Source organism: Phycodurus eques, chromosome 12, assembly GCF_024500275.1.
Source record: "Phycodurus eques isolate BA_2022a chromosome 12, UOR_Pequ_1.1, whole genome shotgun sequence".
Taxonomy (NCBI): Eukaryota; Metazoa; Chordata; class Actinopteri; order Syngnathiformes; family Syngnathidae; genus Phycodurus; species Phycodurus eques.
The window spans coordinates 12,420,582-12,437,651 of record NC_084536.1 but is presented as its reverse complement, the minus strand read 5'-3'; the positions used below and the strand labels follow the sequence as shown (position 1 = coordinate 12,437,651).

General features: G+C 42.2%; 1 protein-coding gene across 2 annotated transcripts in view; it reads left to right on the top strand.

Annotated features, from left to right (window-relative positions):
• Positions 1 to 17,070, top strand: part of spegb (striated muscle enriched protein kinase b) — a 51,610-nt gene that overhangs the window by 27,692 nt on the left and 6,848 nt on the right. The window contains exons 18-38 of one of the 2 annotated variants that reach the window (XM_061692497.1): positions 2,379 to 2,551; positions 3,349 to 3,461; positions 3,547 to 3,715; positions 3,791 to 3,887; positions 4,141 to 4,341; positions 4,497 to 4,554; positions 4,642 to 4,719; positions 6,966 to 7,138; positions 7,217 to 7,243; positions 7,328 to 7,480; positions 8,738 to 8,780; positions 8,885 to 8,953; positions 9,038 to 9,383; positions 11,875 to 12,024; positions 12,113 to 12,229; positions 12,373 to 12,540; positions 12,658 to 12,780; positions 13,262 to 13,426; positions 13,810 to 14,623; positions 15,290 to 15,529; positions 15,739 to 15,962. In XM_061692497.1, the coding sequence (XP_061548481.1) occupies positions 2,379 to 2,551; positions 3,349 to 3,461; positions 3,547 to 3,715; positions 3,791 to 3,887; positions 4,141 to 4,341; positions 4,497 to 4,554; positions 4,642 to 4,719; positions 6,966 to 7,138; positions 7,217 to 7,243; positions 7,328 to 7,480; positions 8,738 to 8,780; positions 8,885 to 8,953; positions 9,038 to 9,383; positions 11,875 to 12,024; positions 12,113 to 12,229; positions 12,373 to 12,540; positions 12,658 to 12,780; positions 13,262 to 13,426; positions 13,810 to 14,623; positions 15,290 to 15,529; positions 15,739 to 15,962 (3,701 nt within the window). Of the gene's footprint in view, positions 1 to 2,378; positions 2,552 to 3,348; positions 3,462 to 3,546; positions 3,716 to 3,790; positions 3,888 to 4,140; positions 4,342 to 4,496; positions 4,555 to 4,641; positions 4,720 to 6,965; positions 7,139 to 7,216; positions 7,244 to 7,327; positions 7,481 to 8,737; positions 8,781 to 8,884; positions 8,954 to 9,037; positions 11,709 to 11,874; positions 12,025 to 12,112; positions 12,230 to 12,372; positions 12,541 to 12,657; positions 12,781 to 13,261; positions 13,427 to 13,809; positions 14,624 to 15,289; positions 15,530 to 15,738; positions 15,963 to 17,070 lie in introns of both variants that reach the window. The other variant, XM_061692496.1, reaches the window with a different exon arrangement.

The window sequence follows — 17,070 nt, the reverse complement described above, 5'->3', positions numbered from 1 at the left end:
CTTGTTCAACAGAATTCTAGCGGGTGAGAAGATGCCTGAGGAATGGAGGTAAAGTGTGCCGGTACCAATTTTTAAGAACAAGGGTGATGTGCAGAGCTGTGGGAACTATAGAGGAATAAATTTGATGAGCCACACAATTAAGTTATAAGAAATAGTAGTGGATGCTAGACTCAGGACAGAAGTGAGTATTTGCGAGCAACAGTATGGTTTCATGCCTAGAAAGAATACCACAGATGCATTATTTGCCTTGTGGATGTTGATGGAAAAATACAGAGAAGGTCATAAGGATCTACATTGTGTCTTTGCGGAGCTAGAGAAAGCCTATGACAGAGTACACAGAGAGGAACTGTGGTACTGCATGTGGAAGTCTGGAGTGGCAGAGAAGTATGTTAGAATAATACAGGACATGTATGAGGGCAGCAGAACAGTGGTGAGGTGTGCTGTAGGTGTGACAAACAAATTTAAGGTGGAGGTGGGACTGCATCAGTGATCTGAGCCCCTTCCTGTTTGCAGTGGTGATGGATAGGCTGACAGATGAGATTAGACTGGAATCCCCGTGGACCATGATGTTTGCAGATGACATTGTGATCTGCAGTGAAAGCAGGGAGCAGGTGGAGGAACAATTAGAAATATAGAGGCATGTACTGGAAAGGAAAGGAATGAAGATTAGCCGAAGAAAGACAGAATACATGTGTATGAATGAGAGGGGTGCACAGGGAAGAGTGAGGCTACAGGGAAAAGTGATAGCAAGGTTGGATGACTTTAAATACTTGGGGTCAACAGTCCAGAGCAATGGTGAGTGTGGTAAGTAAGTGAAGAAACGGGTCCAAGCAGGTTGGAACAGGTGGATGAAGGTGTCAGGTGTGTTATGTGATAGAAGAGTCACTGCTAGGATGAAGGGTAAAGTTTATAATACAGTGGTAAGGCCAACCATGATGTACGGATTAGAGACAGTGGCACAGAAGAGACAACGGGAAGCAGAGCTGGAGGTAGCAGAAATGAATATGTTGATGTTTGCTAGGAGTGACCAGGTTGGATAAAATTAGAAATGAGCTCATCAGAGGGACACTCAAGGTTAGATGTTTTGGAGAAAAAGTTAGAGAGAGCAGACTTTGATGGTTTGGACACGTCCAGAGAAGAAATAGTGAGTATATTGGTATAAGGGTGATGAGGATGGAGCTGCCATGCAAGAGAGCTAGAGGAAGACCAAAGAGAAGGTTGATGGATGTAGTGAGGGAAGACATGAGGGCAGTTGGTGTTCGAGAGGAAGGAGGATGCAGGAGATAGGCTTACATGGAAAAGGATGACACGCTGTGGCGACCCCTAACGGGACAAGCCGAAAGGAAAAGAAGAAGAAGACGATGGACGACTGGTTAGCACATTTGCCTCACTGTTCAGAGGACCCAGGTTTGAATCCGGCCTCACCTGCGTGGAGTTTGCATGTTCTCCCCGTGCCTTCTTGGGTTTGCTTCGGTTACTCTGGTTTCCTCCCACATTCCAAAAACATGCATGGTAGGTTAATTGAATACTCTAAATTGCCCATAGGTCTGAATGTGAGTGTGAATGCAATTGGTCGGCGACCATAGCTTCTCTTGTTTTGAGGGGGAGGCCCCTGTACTATGCCTGCAAGGCTGAATGCAGCTTTTGTTACCATGACAAGGAAAGCGTCTTCTATTTGCTGAAGCTGAAACCAGTGTGGAAAAAGTCAACGTAATGACAGCAAGTGTTTTTTGTTGGTGGAGGCAGCACTTCATACACAATTAGCGTCCTGATCCATGCATGTGGCACATGCAGTAAATACATTGCCAAATACAACCCAACTGCTAATGCTAATCTGTGCATCTAATTAAACTCAACACATCACTTCTTACCTTTTGGTAATAGCATGATAGTGTTTCACACTGTGTATCTTAAAAATGGCCAGTCTTCACCCAGCTTTGCTGCCAAGTCATGGTCTCAGGAACTCTGTTTGGGGGCCAGATTATGTAAATTAGCCAAATTATGATGTCAGAGTTTTTGATATCTCCTGTCGGGCAGCACGGTGGATATGTCGTTAACACGTCTGCCTCAGTTCTTAGGTTTGGGGTTCGAATATTGGCTCCCTTCCACATTTCAAACAACATTCATGTTTGGTTGATTGAAGACTCTAGATTGTCCATGGGTGTAAATGTGAGCATGAGTGTTTTGTTTTCCCCTATATGTGCCCTGCAACTGACTGGCAACCCGACCACGACCCAAACGACGATAAGCGCTATAGAAAATTGGTGGATGGATAGATATCCCCTGTAAAATGTCTGTAGATTCTAGGTGACGGTCCACTGTTGTCAAACCTATGGTATGGCATTATTTGTGGTATGTGATGCAAACCACATCTTCAGGAGGGGAGCGGTTTTGGACAATAAGCACGGCGTGTATGAAATGATAATGCCAGACGACGATCAGCACACACTGAAGCTGACGGAAGTGAAGAGCGCCGACATTGGAGAGTTGATGTTTGTTGCATCCAACAAGCATGGGAGCGACAGCTGCACATTCAGTGTGGAAATGGCAGGTAGGCTGCACTATTTATCACCTCTGTCCTTCATGTAGGCATTTTTCTACAGTCTTGAATAGACTTCATATGCAGCACATGGTGATAGGCCTAAAAACTACATCTAGAGTTGACAACACCTCAAATTGTTTTCTACCTGAGCTTTGGCTTTGATTTGTGTTAGCTTATTTCATGACCCCTTTAGACTGGCAGTGCCTGCCTATAAGTTTCTGAATGACTACAATTTAATTTTAATAGAGTGGAACCCTACTATTTACGGGGGATAGAGAGCGCGCCAGAAAGTGGATAGTGAAAATTCACAGATAATTGAACACAATTGTAATTAACTGCATTTGGGGAATTTTTTTTATTAGATTCAACACAAAAACAAATTTAATAAGCGGGGGTAAACCACCAATAAGCGTTTTCAGTGTTGGTTACCCACCCAAAAAAATGTGAAAAAAAAGAAACATGATAAGAAGAATAAAAATTGAAAAAAAAAAGAAAAAAAAAATGCATCTGATTCTGTGGGTGCTGAACTGCAAGATTTCAGGTGTCAAGTGTATATGTGATGATAATAAAACGTGGTGTTGTAGTCTGTAGTGGTTCAAGTCGCCTGACTTGTGCGGGAAGAGTGTGTTCTCACTCAGCAATGGTAGGAATGTGAATGGTTGTCTGTTTTTATATATTCCCTGAGTTTGGCTGGTGAACAATCAGCCTATCGGCTGAAGTTATCTAGGATAGGTACCAGATCTCCAGTGACTGTAATGTAGAGAAGTGCGTTTTGTAGTACTTTCCTAATGTCACTCTATCCACAGCTCCCCCAACATTTGAGACTATAATGGAGGATATTGACGTTTGCGCTGGGGAGACCCCTCGCTTTGCTGTGGTTGTTGAGGGGCGGCCGATTCCTGACATACTCTGGTTCAAGGTTCGTAGTTTTCAGATCTAAAGAGGACATGAAGTCTCTAAAACAGAATTGATCAAAGTTGTCTCATTTTCTGTGCTTGTTTCAGAGTGATATTTTGCTTTCTGAGGGCAGCCATTACACATTTGTGTATGATGATAACGAATGTTCCCTGGTGGTCCTCAACGCTTGCCCCGAAGATTCGGGAGTGTACACTTGCACTGCGAGGAACCTGGCAGGCTCCGTATCCTGCAAAGCCGAACTCACCGTTCATGAAGGTGACCTATTTGAGCTCACATATGTTTAGTCAATCGTTAAATTGAAACAGTCATTGATCTAATAATCTAATATAGCTTTAAGTAAAGAGGAGCCGATGGAAGACGAGGCGACCATTATGAGGAAAATGCGACGACTGACTGACCATTATGACATTCACCAGGAAATTAGAAGGTAAATCGTAATTACAGGGCATAGAATGCAGAGGTGGGAGTAAGGCATATACTGTATGTGCAAGTCATAAGCAAGTCTCAAATCTTAACCTTCAAGTTTCAAGCAAATACCAAGTTACTCTGGCCAAAATCAAGTAAGTCCAGTCAAGTCATCACTTGGGTTAAACGACTCATGAATTAAGTCATACGGTACTGCTTCCACTGACTTTCCTCCACATTAATAGCCAATGTCAAAACCTTGTTGTTTCCCCCAGAGGCACATTTTCCTATGTGAAACGCGTGACCAAGAAGGTAGACAAAACAGAATACGCGGCCAAGTTTATCTCCACACGGGCCAAGAAGAAAACCTCAGCTCTCCGAGAGATGAGCCTGCTCTCCAAGATGGACCATGAGCGAGTTGTCTTCTTCCATGATGCCTTTGAGAAAAAGAATGCAATTATCATCATCACTGAACTGTATCCACATTATGCCAGGTTGTCAATACTTAATAGGTTGAGGGTATGCTGCGAATGAATAGCTGATTTTCGCATTATGACTCTCTGACTGGACACATTGCCATTGCCAAATGCATCTAAAATCCCAGATTATTTACCTGAATCTATGTGTAAAGCTGCCACGAGGAGATTCTTGACAGATTTACACGGAAATCTACACTCATGGAGTCTGATGTAAGTTTCACGTCATGTTTTATGACTATAAAGTCAGTTATTTTTAGTAAAATTTAACATATAACACTTCCAATCATTGTACCCTAGGTACGTTCGTGTATCAGGCAATTGCTGGAGGGAGTGGATTATCTTCATCATGTTAACATTATGCACCTTGATATCAAGGTAGATATTCCTCTGTCCTGTAACATTTTTATCATATTCTTTTATTAGCAAACTTTTTGAATGTTGTTTTTATTCTAAGCATATTCATTGCCTGCCATTTATCACATGTAAACCGGCAGTCATGATTTGCTGAAGACAAAGGTGTCTGATATACAACCCCAATTCCAATGAAGTTGGGAGGTTTTGTTAAACATAAATAAAAACAGAATACAATGATTTGCAAATCATGTTCAACCTATACTTAATTGAGTAAACTACAAAGACCAGATATTTAATGTTCAAACTGATCAACTTTATTGTTTTTAGCCAATAATCATTAACTTAGAATTGTATGGCTGCAAGACATTCCAAAAAAAGATGGGACAGGGTCATGTTTACCACTGTGTTACATCACCTTTTCTTTTAACAACATTCAATAAACGTTTGGGAACTGAGGACACTCATTGTTGAAGGTTTGTAGGTGGAATTATTTCCCATTCGTGCTTGATGTACAGCTTCAGCTGTTCAACAGTCCGGGGTCTCTGTTGTCGTATTTTACGCTTCATAATGCGCCACACATTTTCAATGGGAGACAGGTCTGGACTGCAGGCAGGCCAGTCAAGTACCCGCTCTCTTTTACTACAAAGCCAAGCTGTTGTAACACGTGCAGAATGTGGTTTGGCATTGTCTTGCTGAAATAAGCAGGGGCGTCCATGAAAAAGCCGTTGCTTGGATGGCACCATATGTTTCTCCAAAACCTGTATGTACCTTTCAGCATCAATGGTGCCTTCACAGATGTGTAAGTTACCCATGCCATTGGCACTAACGCAGCCCAATACCATCACAGACGCTGGCGTTTGAACTTTGCGTCCATAACAGTCCGGATGGTTCTTTTCCTCTTTGCCCCGAAGGCCACGACCTGCACAATTTCCAAAAACAATTTGAAATGTGGACTCGTCTGACCACAGAACACTTTTCCACTTTGCATCAATCCATCTTATATGAGCTCGGGCCCAGAGAACCCGGCGGCGTTTCTGGGTGTTGTTGATAAATGGCTTTTGCTTTGCATAGTAGAGTTTCAAGTTGCACTTATGGATGTAGCGGCGAACTGTATATACTGACATTGGTTTTCTGAAGTGTTCCTGAGCCCATGTGGTGATATCCTTTACACATTGATGTCGGATTTTGATGCAGTGCCACCTGAGGGATCGAAGGTCACGGGCATTCAATGTTGGTTTTCGGCCTTGCCGCTTACATACAGTGATTTCTCCAGACTCTCTGAACCTTTTGATGATATTCTGGACCGTAGATGATGAATTCCCTAAATTCCTTCCATATGTACATTGAGGAACTTTGTCCTTAAACTGTTCGACTATTTTCTCACGCACTTGTTCACAAAGAGGTGAACCTCGCCCCATCTTTGCTTGTAAATGACTGAGCAATTCAGGGAAGCTCCTTTTATACCCAATCATGGCACCCACCTGTTCCCAATTAGCCTGTTCACCTGTGGCATGTTCCAAACAGGTGTTTGATGAGCATTCCTCAACTTTCTCAGTCTTTTTTGCCTCCTGTCCCTGCTTTTTTGGAATGTGTTGCAGCCATAAAATTCTAAATTAATGATTATTTATCAAAAACAATCAAGTTTATCAGTTTGAACATTAAATATCTTGTCTTTGTAGTGTATTCAATTAAATATAGGTTGAACTTGATTTGCAAATCATTGTATTCTGTTTTTATTTATGTTAAACACAACGTCCCAACTTCATTGGAATTGGGGTTGTTTTTCCAAGAACTTAAAAATTCAGAGTATTAAAGAATATCATTAGAAATTATCACCAATTGATTTTTAGTTAGCATATCTGCTTCACAGGTCTGAGATATAGGATTGAATCTCAACTCTGGCCTTCCTTTTGCAGATTTTAGCATTTTCTTCTCTTTTCTGTGGGTATTCTGACTTCCTTCCACATCCCAAAGACATGCATGTTAGCTTAATTATAGGTATGTATGTGAGTTGAAATGTTTGTTTGTCTACATGCGTCCTTTGAATGACTGGCGACCAGTCCATTTTGTACCCCGCCTCTCACCTGAAGTCAGCTTGGATAGGTTCCACTTCACCTGTGAAACTAATAAGGACATGCGCTATAGAAATGAGATGAATGGATTTGGACTTTTTTTTTTTTTTAACAATTATATGACTTGGTCTTCAGCAATGGAAAGATGAAGTTCATATATATATATATATTTAATTTTTTTTTTTTTTTTTTCAGCCTGATAACATCCTTGTGGCAGACGCACACAGTGATCAGCTGCGAATTTGTGACTTTGGCAATGCAGTGGAGATCACCCCAGATGAGGCTCAGTATTGCAAATATGGCACACCAGAATTTGTTGCGCCAGAAATTGTTAACCAGACCCCTGTATCAAAACCGACTGATATCTGGTATGTGCTTTCACAATTTATAGTCTTTTATTGCATCTGGAAACATGTCAGGCTCACACTTCTCTTCCCTTTCCTTAGGCCAGTTGGAGTTATTGCATACCTGTGGTGAGCTATTGGCATTTTAAACTATTCAGATTTTGGATAACAAATTATCCTCTTACTAGATCTAAATGTTATTTTTGTCATCAGTTTGACAGGAGTTTCTCCATTCGCTGGTGAAAATGATCGTAGCTCCGTCCTGAACATCAGGAACTACAACGTAGCCTTTGAGGAAACCATGTTTGCTAATCTTTCTAGAGAAGCTAAAGGTTTCATCATTAAACTGCTTGTAGCAGACAGACTGTGAGTAATAACCCTTTTTCAAGTCCTTAGGCATCACAGGGTTCTATCACTAATCATGCGTGTGCACCAATTTTGCACAACTCCGTTCGTGCTTGTTTTTGTTCATACTCTGCAAACAAATTTAGAACTTCCTGAGGCCATGAATATGCACAAATAATGCAGGATCAGCTTTTGAAAAAATGTCACACAGACATCTTTCACCCAATATGCACAGTGTATTGAAACTACAGTCATATTTTAAAAACAATATTAACTGTAAAAATAATAATTCAAACCAGGAATTTAGTAATATCCTAAATAACAATAAAAAGGACACTTCTCATCACCTTTACAATTACCCTCATTCCATTCAAGTGCTTGTACAGTATGTTCATTCATGTGCGTGTCTCCCACTGCAGCTGCCTGCGTAGAGTACGATGTTATCACTCAACAAGCAGAAAAAGCGATCGGACTCCTAGTTTTTCCAAGGCTTCAGTATTCTTTCTAATCCCTACGATAATCTGATTTATATGTTTCTGTGGACCTGCAAAAATGATGTAAATTGGGGAAAATTTATCAATTTGCACACAGGCAGTGGCTTTAGCGTCGTTGCTTGTGACGTAATTCTGCTCGGCATATTCAGTATCTCATATTTTATGTCGATTCCAATGCTAATTTCATGAATTTGATCAACTACAAATGCCTCTTTGCAGTACTATAGTTATTCCTTGCTTCTATATATTTTAACAGCGTATGCAATGTTTCTTCATTCTCGGCTCTTGAATAATTGTTTTGTACTCTATATGTATGTTTGTGCCACATTCTCAAATTTAACTTCAGAATTGATTAAAAATAATTAGCATGATTATTACTGTATATGTTGTCGGTTTCTGTGTTTAACAAGCTTCCCGATGATACCAACCTTTTGAAAATAGGATAAAGCTATAAAAAATCTTTTGTGACTATAAACCTCTGCACATTGACTGAGATATGTTAAACGGATGCCTTTTTATAGGGAAATAGAGGCACGGTCTATGCAGATTGCAGCACACAGGCAAAAGAATAAGAATATGTTTTGATTCATTAACATGCGCAAGGTGGTGCAAAGAATATTGACGGGTATGCAGGTGTCATGAATCTGACGGTGACTTTGCGTATACGCTCAACTTGTGCACAGAGTAATAACATTTCTATGCATTTATTAGTGAATGAGGCCTGTAGTCTATTAGAAATATTCCCAAATTGAAATGTATATAAATATACTTTTTTTTTTTTTAGGAGACCTGATACTCAAGAATGTCTTAGACATCCGTGGTTCAAGGTACACTAAGCCCAAAATGTTTTAAAACTTTATTAATTGTCTTAACCTTTTTCAGATCTAATTTCCATTAAAATTGCCTCAAGAAAATCTACTTTTTCATACAGACTCTTAGTAAGGGGGCAATTATCTATACTGAGGCATTGAAGAAGTTTGTGTCTCGAAGAAAATGGCAGGTAATGAAGAATTGTTTTTCATGACAAGTCCAGCATATATCAAGAAAATGTAAAAACATTTTGTTTGTTTGTTCTTTTTTTTAGCGTTCAATAATTAGCTACAAATCTAAAATGGTCATGAGGTCCATTCCTGAGTTGCTGAATGATTCTTCGAGTCACATCTCCATTGCAGTTCCGAGACACCACAAAGACATTTCGCCATTACCTTCATCATCCTCTGATTCCGATGAAGGCATTGATGAACTTCCCTTCATTCCAATGCCACTCAACATGGAATTCTCTGGATCGAGGATGTCACTTAATGACATCCAGACCAATGAGAAGGAGTCAGGGAACCAGAATGGAACAAGTAAACGTTCTGTGTCTGCTGTCCAAGAGACAACTGAACACGATGCAGTTCCAATGAACAAAGAAAGACTTGAATTGACAGGTAAAAGTCTACAACAGGAAAGAACAATGCAAGATGATAATATTGGTGCCTCAGATGAAGAATTACGTGCCAAGCTGCCTCAAAAAGCTCTGAAAATAAAGCCTCTACAAAGGGGTTCCAGCATGGAGTCAGATAAACCTGAGGGTGTGAGACGAAAAGGAGAGCTGAGACGTGGAGGTTCAGCCGACAGTGCTTTGCTACTTCGGATCACACCAGAGGAAGGAGTTGGAGGAAACCAAGAGGGTGGAAGAAAAGTTCTGAAGAAAGCTGCCTCGATGGAACTACCAAAGCGAAGCACCAGTCCAGGAACTGCCAAGATGAGCCAAGAAGATTATGCTCTGAAGCTAGAGTTGATGAGGCAACGATTGCTTCGTGGAGGTTCCATGGACAAAAAGATGAGTGGATTGCGAGGTCCTCTATTAGAGACATTAGGAATGGGTGATGAAAAAGGTGCGATTTCCTCAGATCGCTATTCTCGTACCACCCGCCTAGGACCTCCTTCGCTAACGAAAGCAGCATCCAGTGACTCACCCAGAGACGACATTTCCAAACCCAAGGTTTTGAGCAAAAGTGCTTCCTTCAGTCAAGGTGATTCAGAACCAATAGCTTTACACCGACGGTCAGGTGCTCCTCTTGAGATTCCTTTGGCACAGGTGGAAGAGCGACGACTCAAGGAAGCTATATCTATGTCAGCTCTCACCGAGCAAACAAAGCTAGACTCCTGCCCAGGAACTCCCCGAGAGCCTTCACCAAAACCGCCAACGCCAGAGTATGTCCTGAAGGACAGTCCCATTAAAACTGAAAGCAAGGAATCATTAAGGGAGAAAGAGATAAGACCTGATGAAACTATTAGTGAAAAGAAAGAAGGGGTGGTTACAGACAGTAATTTTGATGAGAGGTCAAGTACAAGCGGCTTCTCTGAGAAGGACTTGAGCATATCAGAGGAGGTATTAAATGAATCAGAGGTTGTGGACCACATTGTTCCTTCACCATCTGTTGCGGTCCAAAGCTCTGAAATCGAGGAAAATGTGGAGGAAGAAGTAGAGGCAAAAGAAAAAGATGAAAAAGAACAACTACACAAACAGGTCAAAGCAAGAACAAAAGCTGTGTATAAAGAAAATGCACCTGAAGAAATGTTACATGGAAAAGAAATAACGCCTGTTAAATCATCAGCTAGGATTACCTCAACCTCAGTTATTGTTAGACCAATGCAAGAATACTCTGACACAACAAGACAAGTTCCACCTCATTCAACCCCTGCACAGGTGCTTCTTCCCGATGGAAGGACTTCAGCATATGCTAGTATTATGCAGACAATCATCGTCCCTTCCCTTCAGCCTGTCAATGGCCCACCACTCGGCCTGTCTAGCCCAGTTGATGTCCTCAATACTGCGTCAGTTCCTTCATTAACAGATGTATTTGTAACTGCATCATCGCTACCCAAACCACACATTGTGTCAACTACCGAGCATCCGGCCGTATACTCTCGAGTAGCCTCACCAGAAACCATAGCAAAAGAGCCTAGTCTGCCAAACACGACCACACTTTCTCCTCAACAATTTGTAGGAGTGGACCTAGAAGACATTTCCTCTGAAGAGGTTTTCGAGGCCCGCTTCAAAAAACGTGACTCTTCCTTGACAAGAACTTTGAAATTGTTGTCTCGATCAAAGAATGAGGACAAATCACATATACCTTCTTCAGATTCAACACAGTCAGGTGAGGTGGTATACAGACCCGGTCCACTGGGTGCCCCACTGGAATTGGCACAGAGGAAACTTGAGGAAAAGTCCAAGTCGGTCCAGGATCTTCGTGAAGCTCAAAAAGACCAAGGTTTTATGAGGAGGCTTTCCCTGCGATTGAGGAGAACTCCATCAACGGAACGCAAAGAGGAAGTGACCAAAGAAGAAGATTCAGTGCCTTCAAGACACAGGTTATCTTGGACTCTTGGAAGAAAAGGATCGCAAGATAAGAAGGAAGTGGAGATGATGCGCATGGATGGTGGAGCTGACAACGCTGTTGAAAAAGAGGAAATGGATCCTAAAAAGTCCAATGAATCTCCAATCTTGACGATGCGCAGGAAGATTGAATCAACAGTGGCCAGCATCTCAACCAGAATTCGCAGCTACTCAGAAGAAAGGAGAGCATCAGAAGAGAAGGAACAAAAGAAGACGCCAATTTTCTCCATGCATCGTCGGGCAACATCAGAAAACCGTGGCATAAAAGTTACCAATGTACCTCAGAACCAGCTGGCATTTCAGGCTGGCAGTGGAGCGCTATCTGAGTCACTGGACTCAATGTCCAGCTTAAAGTCAGACACGTCAAAGGGTATGAGGCAATATCATCTTCATTATTACGTATGGGGGGTTCTCGGTTTATGACGGTCCCAACATACGCCCTTTCATCACCATTACACCGTTGTAACCGAGGACACCCTGTACAAAATACCTTTCCAAGGTGGTACAGTAATATTAACTTTTTGTTTATTGAATAGGTGCCGAAGGGGAGCGAAGATCTCGCTGGGATCGATGGGGTCTGACCCGAGGTAGACGATCCAAGACCATATCACAACCTGATATACCCACGGCAATTTTCAGAGATACAAGTTCCCAACCGTCGCGCCAATATTCAAGACTGGCATCCGGTATGCCCATAATGGAATAATGCTTACTTTTATTTGATATGCAATGCTTATCTATATGGGTTTTATGTGTTGAATCCCGGTCTTGCAGATTTTCCTCCAGTTTTCCACATTAAGCTAAGAGATCATGTCCTGCTTGAGGGGGATCCAGTGACGCTCAGTTGCCTGCCTGCAGGAAGCCCTCACCCACACATCACCTGGATGAAAGGTATGACTCAACTCTGAATACTCTCCTGAAATGCTATCCAAAGAGTAAAAGCACATTGCTATCATGAAATCATTGCCAATAAATGACACTGAAAAGTATCCAAAGGCATCAGGTTAGACTTCTATGTACATATTTTCCTTCAGATAAGAAACCCTTGGAGATAGACGCAAGGATGAACATGATAGCCTGCCCCGATGGCCGACAGCTTCTAATGATCATGCAGACCACCAAAAAGGACGCAGGGGTCTATGAATGTGTTGCGACAAGCCCCCTGGCTTCGATTTCCAGCTCTTGCACAATTTCCCTTGCACGTAAGAACACCCCCCCCCTCCCCCCCCCCTCCCCCCCCCCCCGTCCCCTCCCCAAGTCACTTTGTGTGTTCCAGCAATTTGTTCGAACTCCAAAATTAATTAGGTTTGTGTTAAAAGGTCTGCCCAATCGACCTGGAACACCCGAGATCCCTCAGAAGTACAACAACACAGCTTTGGTGCTGTGGAGACCCTCAGACACCACTGCGCCTTGCACATATTCTCTGGAGAGGAAGACTGAGGGTTAGTATAAAAATGCTTTTAATTAGTTTTCTTCAGTTTGTTTATCTAAAGTCATTTAAAAATGAATAGCTTTATCTAACTAAGAATCATGTCTTTTAGATCAGCTACATGTGTAAATGCATAAATGTGAATATGTGAAATAATAAGTAAAAGAACAACTGTTCCAGCATTATCACACAAATAGGGTTTCTATAGAAACACCATAAAAACAGTGTGGATTACATAAATAGATGTGAGGAACCAGATAGACAGTTCCAACATGGAAGCATCTAATATGTGATTAGTACTTAAAAGCAGTAGTGTCAATAGTCAAAAATGGTGTGTTAGTAATTAAGCTTACAGTATAATGATGAATATTTCAATTAGCATCTCAGTCTTATCACATAGAAATCAACACACATCACTAACATCAATAACAAAGGGATAGTATAATATTAATGTTTGACAGCAACATGGGTTATCTATCTTTTTTGTCCCACAGGAGAGACCAACTGGTTGATGGTGGCCACAGGGGTGGATGACTGTTACTACAATGTGGTTGATTTACCAGCAGGGGGCGCCTTCAGATTTAGGGTGGCTTGTGTTAACAAGGCTGGCCAAGGCCCGTACAGCAACCTCTCTGAAGTAGTTCGTCTGGGTGCGTCAGGTATATGCAAAATTAATTCACTATGTATGCATTGGGATGGTTTACATTAAATTATTATTCATCTATTTTCCTGTACACGCAGTTGCGCTGTTAACGATTAGGTTTTGTGAAGGTTTGTGGGTATAATCAGTTGTGAAATCAGTTAATGTGGTTGCCAGGCGGCTTGAGAAACTGGTGGCTAATGCTGGCGCCCATATCAAATTTTAAATAAAACTCCATGCAAAACACTTTCTTCTCATGTTCATTTCTTGTAAGAATTATGGTTCAGAAATAAATTACAAGTACTTAAAAATAGGTAGTTACTTTTCAATCACCCGGTATATATATTTTTTTTTTCTTTAACAAAAATGAAAGAAAGATAAATCCCTCCCTTTTTTCCATAGAACCAGCCGAGTCCAGTGTACCAGTGGTAGTCAAGACTGCCCCGACCACAAGTCCTTCAGCCCCTGTGTTGATGATGTCATCGATGATAATCCCACCGATGAAACCGGCTCCAAGTAAAGCCCTAACGCAGACACCTGTCCCACTTGCCCCTTCCTCAACTTGTCCCGCACCATTAACAAAATCCCCCTCCCCCAAAAACGCCCAGCCCACGGCACATACTGAAATGAAACAGACACTCTCCGTGAGTGTGTCCCCTTTTGTAACAGCACCAGCTCAGACCAACACGACTGTACAAACTGCAGCAGGCAAAGCAAAGTCCATTCTCAGTGTCGGTGTGGGAAAACCTCAACCCAAGACAACACCTCCGCCCGTTGTCCCACCCAAACCCCAGACACCTGTAAAGGTAATCATTACCAGCAAAGCTCCCTCTCCTGTACCTCCACCCGCCCCCATCATTGGGAAACCCATCTCCTCAGTGCCGATGTATGCGCCGACTGCCAGTGCTCTTATTACACCATCTTCTCAATCCGTCGTCATGCCAGCAATCACCACTCCCTCAGTCTCTGCTGTGAAAGTCTCCCCACCAGTGGTGGTGTTGCAGAGCTTAACACCGGTGCTGAAAGGCAGGGACAGTCATGCTACCCCCTCAGAGCAGGTGACTCCGTCGGGACGGGTCACCCCGTCAGGACGGGTCACCCCATCTGGACGGGCGACACCCTCTGGACGAAGGACACCTCTCGGCAAGCCTGGAGAAGGGTATCTCCGCCAGGGAGTTCCTCAGAAACCCTATACATTCATGGATGAGAAGGCCAGGTACAAAAAAGTTCTATCCATCCATTTGCTATGCTGCTTGTCCTCATTAGCGCCAAGGGGGATGCAGAGGCTTTCCCAGATGACTTTGGTGACCAGTCTAGGCTGTACCCAAGCAATCCCAGGGCACCTATAGACAAACACCCATTTACACTCCCATTAACACCTATGGACAATTTAGAGTCTTCACTTAATCCAATGTGACTTTTGGCGACAGATGCATAGTACACCCTGGACTGGTCTCCAGCCAATTGGAAGCTACATATAGACAAACTGCCACTTTTACTCACACCTATAATTAATTTAGTATCTTCGATGAACCTAGTTTGGTGAGAGAAGCAGGGTAAACACTTGTCTAATCAACAGTCAATCGCAGGGCACATGGAGACAGACAATCACTCACACCTGTGGACAATATAGAGGTCCTCATTAGGGTAGTAGGTGGACATACCCAATTGGACTTTGGGCGAGAGGTGGAGTCCACTCTGTATTTCTCGCCAGTCAATCGCAGGGCAAATATAGATGAACTACAATTCATTCTTGTCCAGGAAGTGTTTGTTTCACAATATATGGTTCTTGCTTCGAAGTAGAACAATACTCCTTGAACGTTTAAAGACGATTGATGAATTGTAATCACTTATTGAACTGCGATCATTTTTCATCACATAGGGGCCGATTTGGCGTGATCCGGGAGTGCCGTGAAAATGCTACGGGAAACCTATTCATGGCCAAGATCGTCCCGTACGAAGCTGACACCAAGCAAGCAGTGCTGCAGGAATACGACATCCTGAAGTCGCTTCATCACGACAGGATCATGGCGCTGCACGAGGCTTATGTCACGCCACGCTACCTGGTGCTTATCTCCGAGTACTGCAGTGGGAAGGAGATGCTCCGAAGTCTCGTAGACAGGTGACAACACCGCCACCAACTACTAATAATTAAAGGCTTCTTGGAATCGCTGTGTTTCTGATTATTATTCAGAAGCAAATGTATCCTGTTATTTTGAGGATACGCCATGAAAAAGGGACAGCAGAGGGCCCATTTATAACTGCTCGCACCTTTATTACTATCGTTTAACTATCTGTCATATATATGTGTCTATCTATGTCTATATTTAGGTTTCGTTACTCAGAGGACGACGTGGTGAGCTACATTGTGCAGGTCCTCCATGGGTTGGACTACCTCCACACCAGAAGAATTCTCCACTTGGACATCAAGCCCGACAACATCATTGTCACGCACATGAACGTCATCAAGATCATTGACTTTGGCAGTGCTCAGAACTTCAACCCACTTTTCCTCAAGCAGTTCAGCCCACCTGTTGGCACGCTGGAGTGCATGTGTAAGACCACATCCCGCGGAAAATTCATATTCAACCCAAACTGCTGATGCTATCGCCGTAAAATATCAATCACATCTACATCAGCTGTAATACCTTTAAAATGGGAAAATGCTAATCGCTCTATATTCTTCCATTCATCCGTTTTCCATCTCGATTACTGTTAGTCAGTATACAGCCATCCACCCTCATAGATCATCCTTTTAAAGATATTCCACAGGCTCTCAATAGAGTTTCAGTCAGGCAATGATGGTGGCTTCAGTATGAATTTTTCTTCCTATACCGAGCGATTAAGCAATCCATTTTCTATACCAAGTTTTCAACCTGTGGATCGCGGGTGAGCTAGAGCCAATATTTGGACTGGTCCCCAGCCAATTACAGAGTTTAATGGGCTAACACAGTGTTTCCTGAAGTTTATTCTGCCAAGCCACATATTTTACAATAGAACATTTCCACATCACAGCACCAAACAAAAATTGGTGTTGAAATGCTTTACTTACAATAAAAACAGAAGAAATTGGGGTGTTCTAAAACATTTGTCCAGAAGTCGATATATACTCAAATGATGATCTCGTCTCAATTTACTCACAAATTCCTCAGTGTGAAATCTTGGCCTGTTTTGTTGAAGACAAAGCTGATATACAGTACTCACAGGTAGCCATGACTTCTGTTGTGTGAATGACAACAGGTAGGTACACAGGTTAATTGTACCCTCTGCCATCTAGTAGAAGAGCATTACATTTTTCTGCCAATCACTATATGTCGCTGGCATAGATAGATGAACAAAGATTTTGACATTATTTGGAGTAAATAAGCATAATGGGGCAATAATTGGATTAGACACTCGTGTGCTTTTACACAGTGGTTGGGAATCACTGGCCATACTGGCAAAGGGGGGGGGGGGGGTGAGTACAGAAGTTACTGTAGCTGCAATTGGAATACTAAATTTCTATTTCTGTAGTTGTAATGGTGAATTGTCCTCTTTTTTTTATCCAGTTAAAGTATGAGAGCAATGCATCTTAAATCAACTATATCAAGTCTTATGGGAAGTGAACTGTAGTGCACAGACTACACTTCATGAGTCGTAATTGTTACGTGAATAATGAAATCC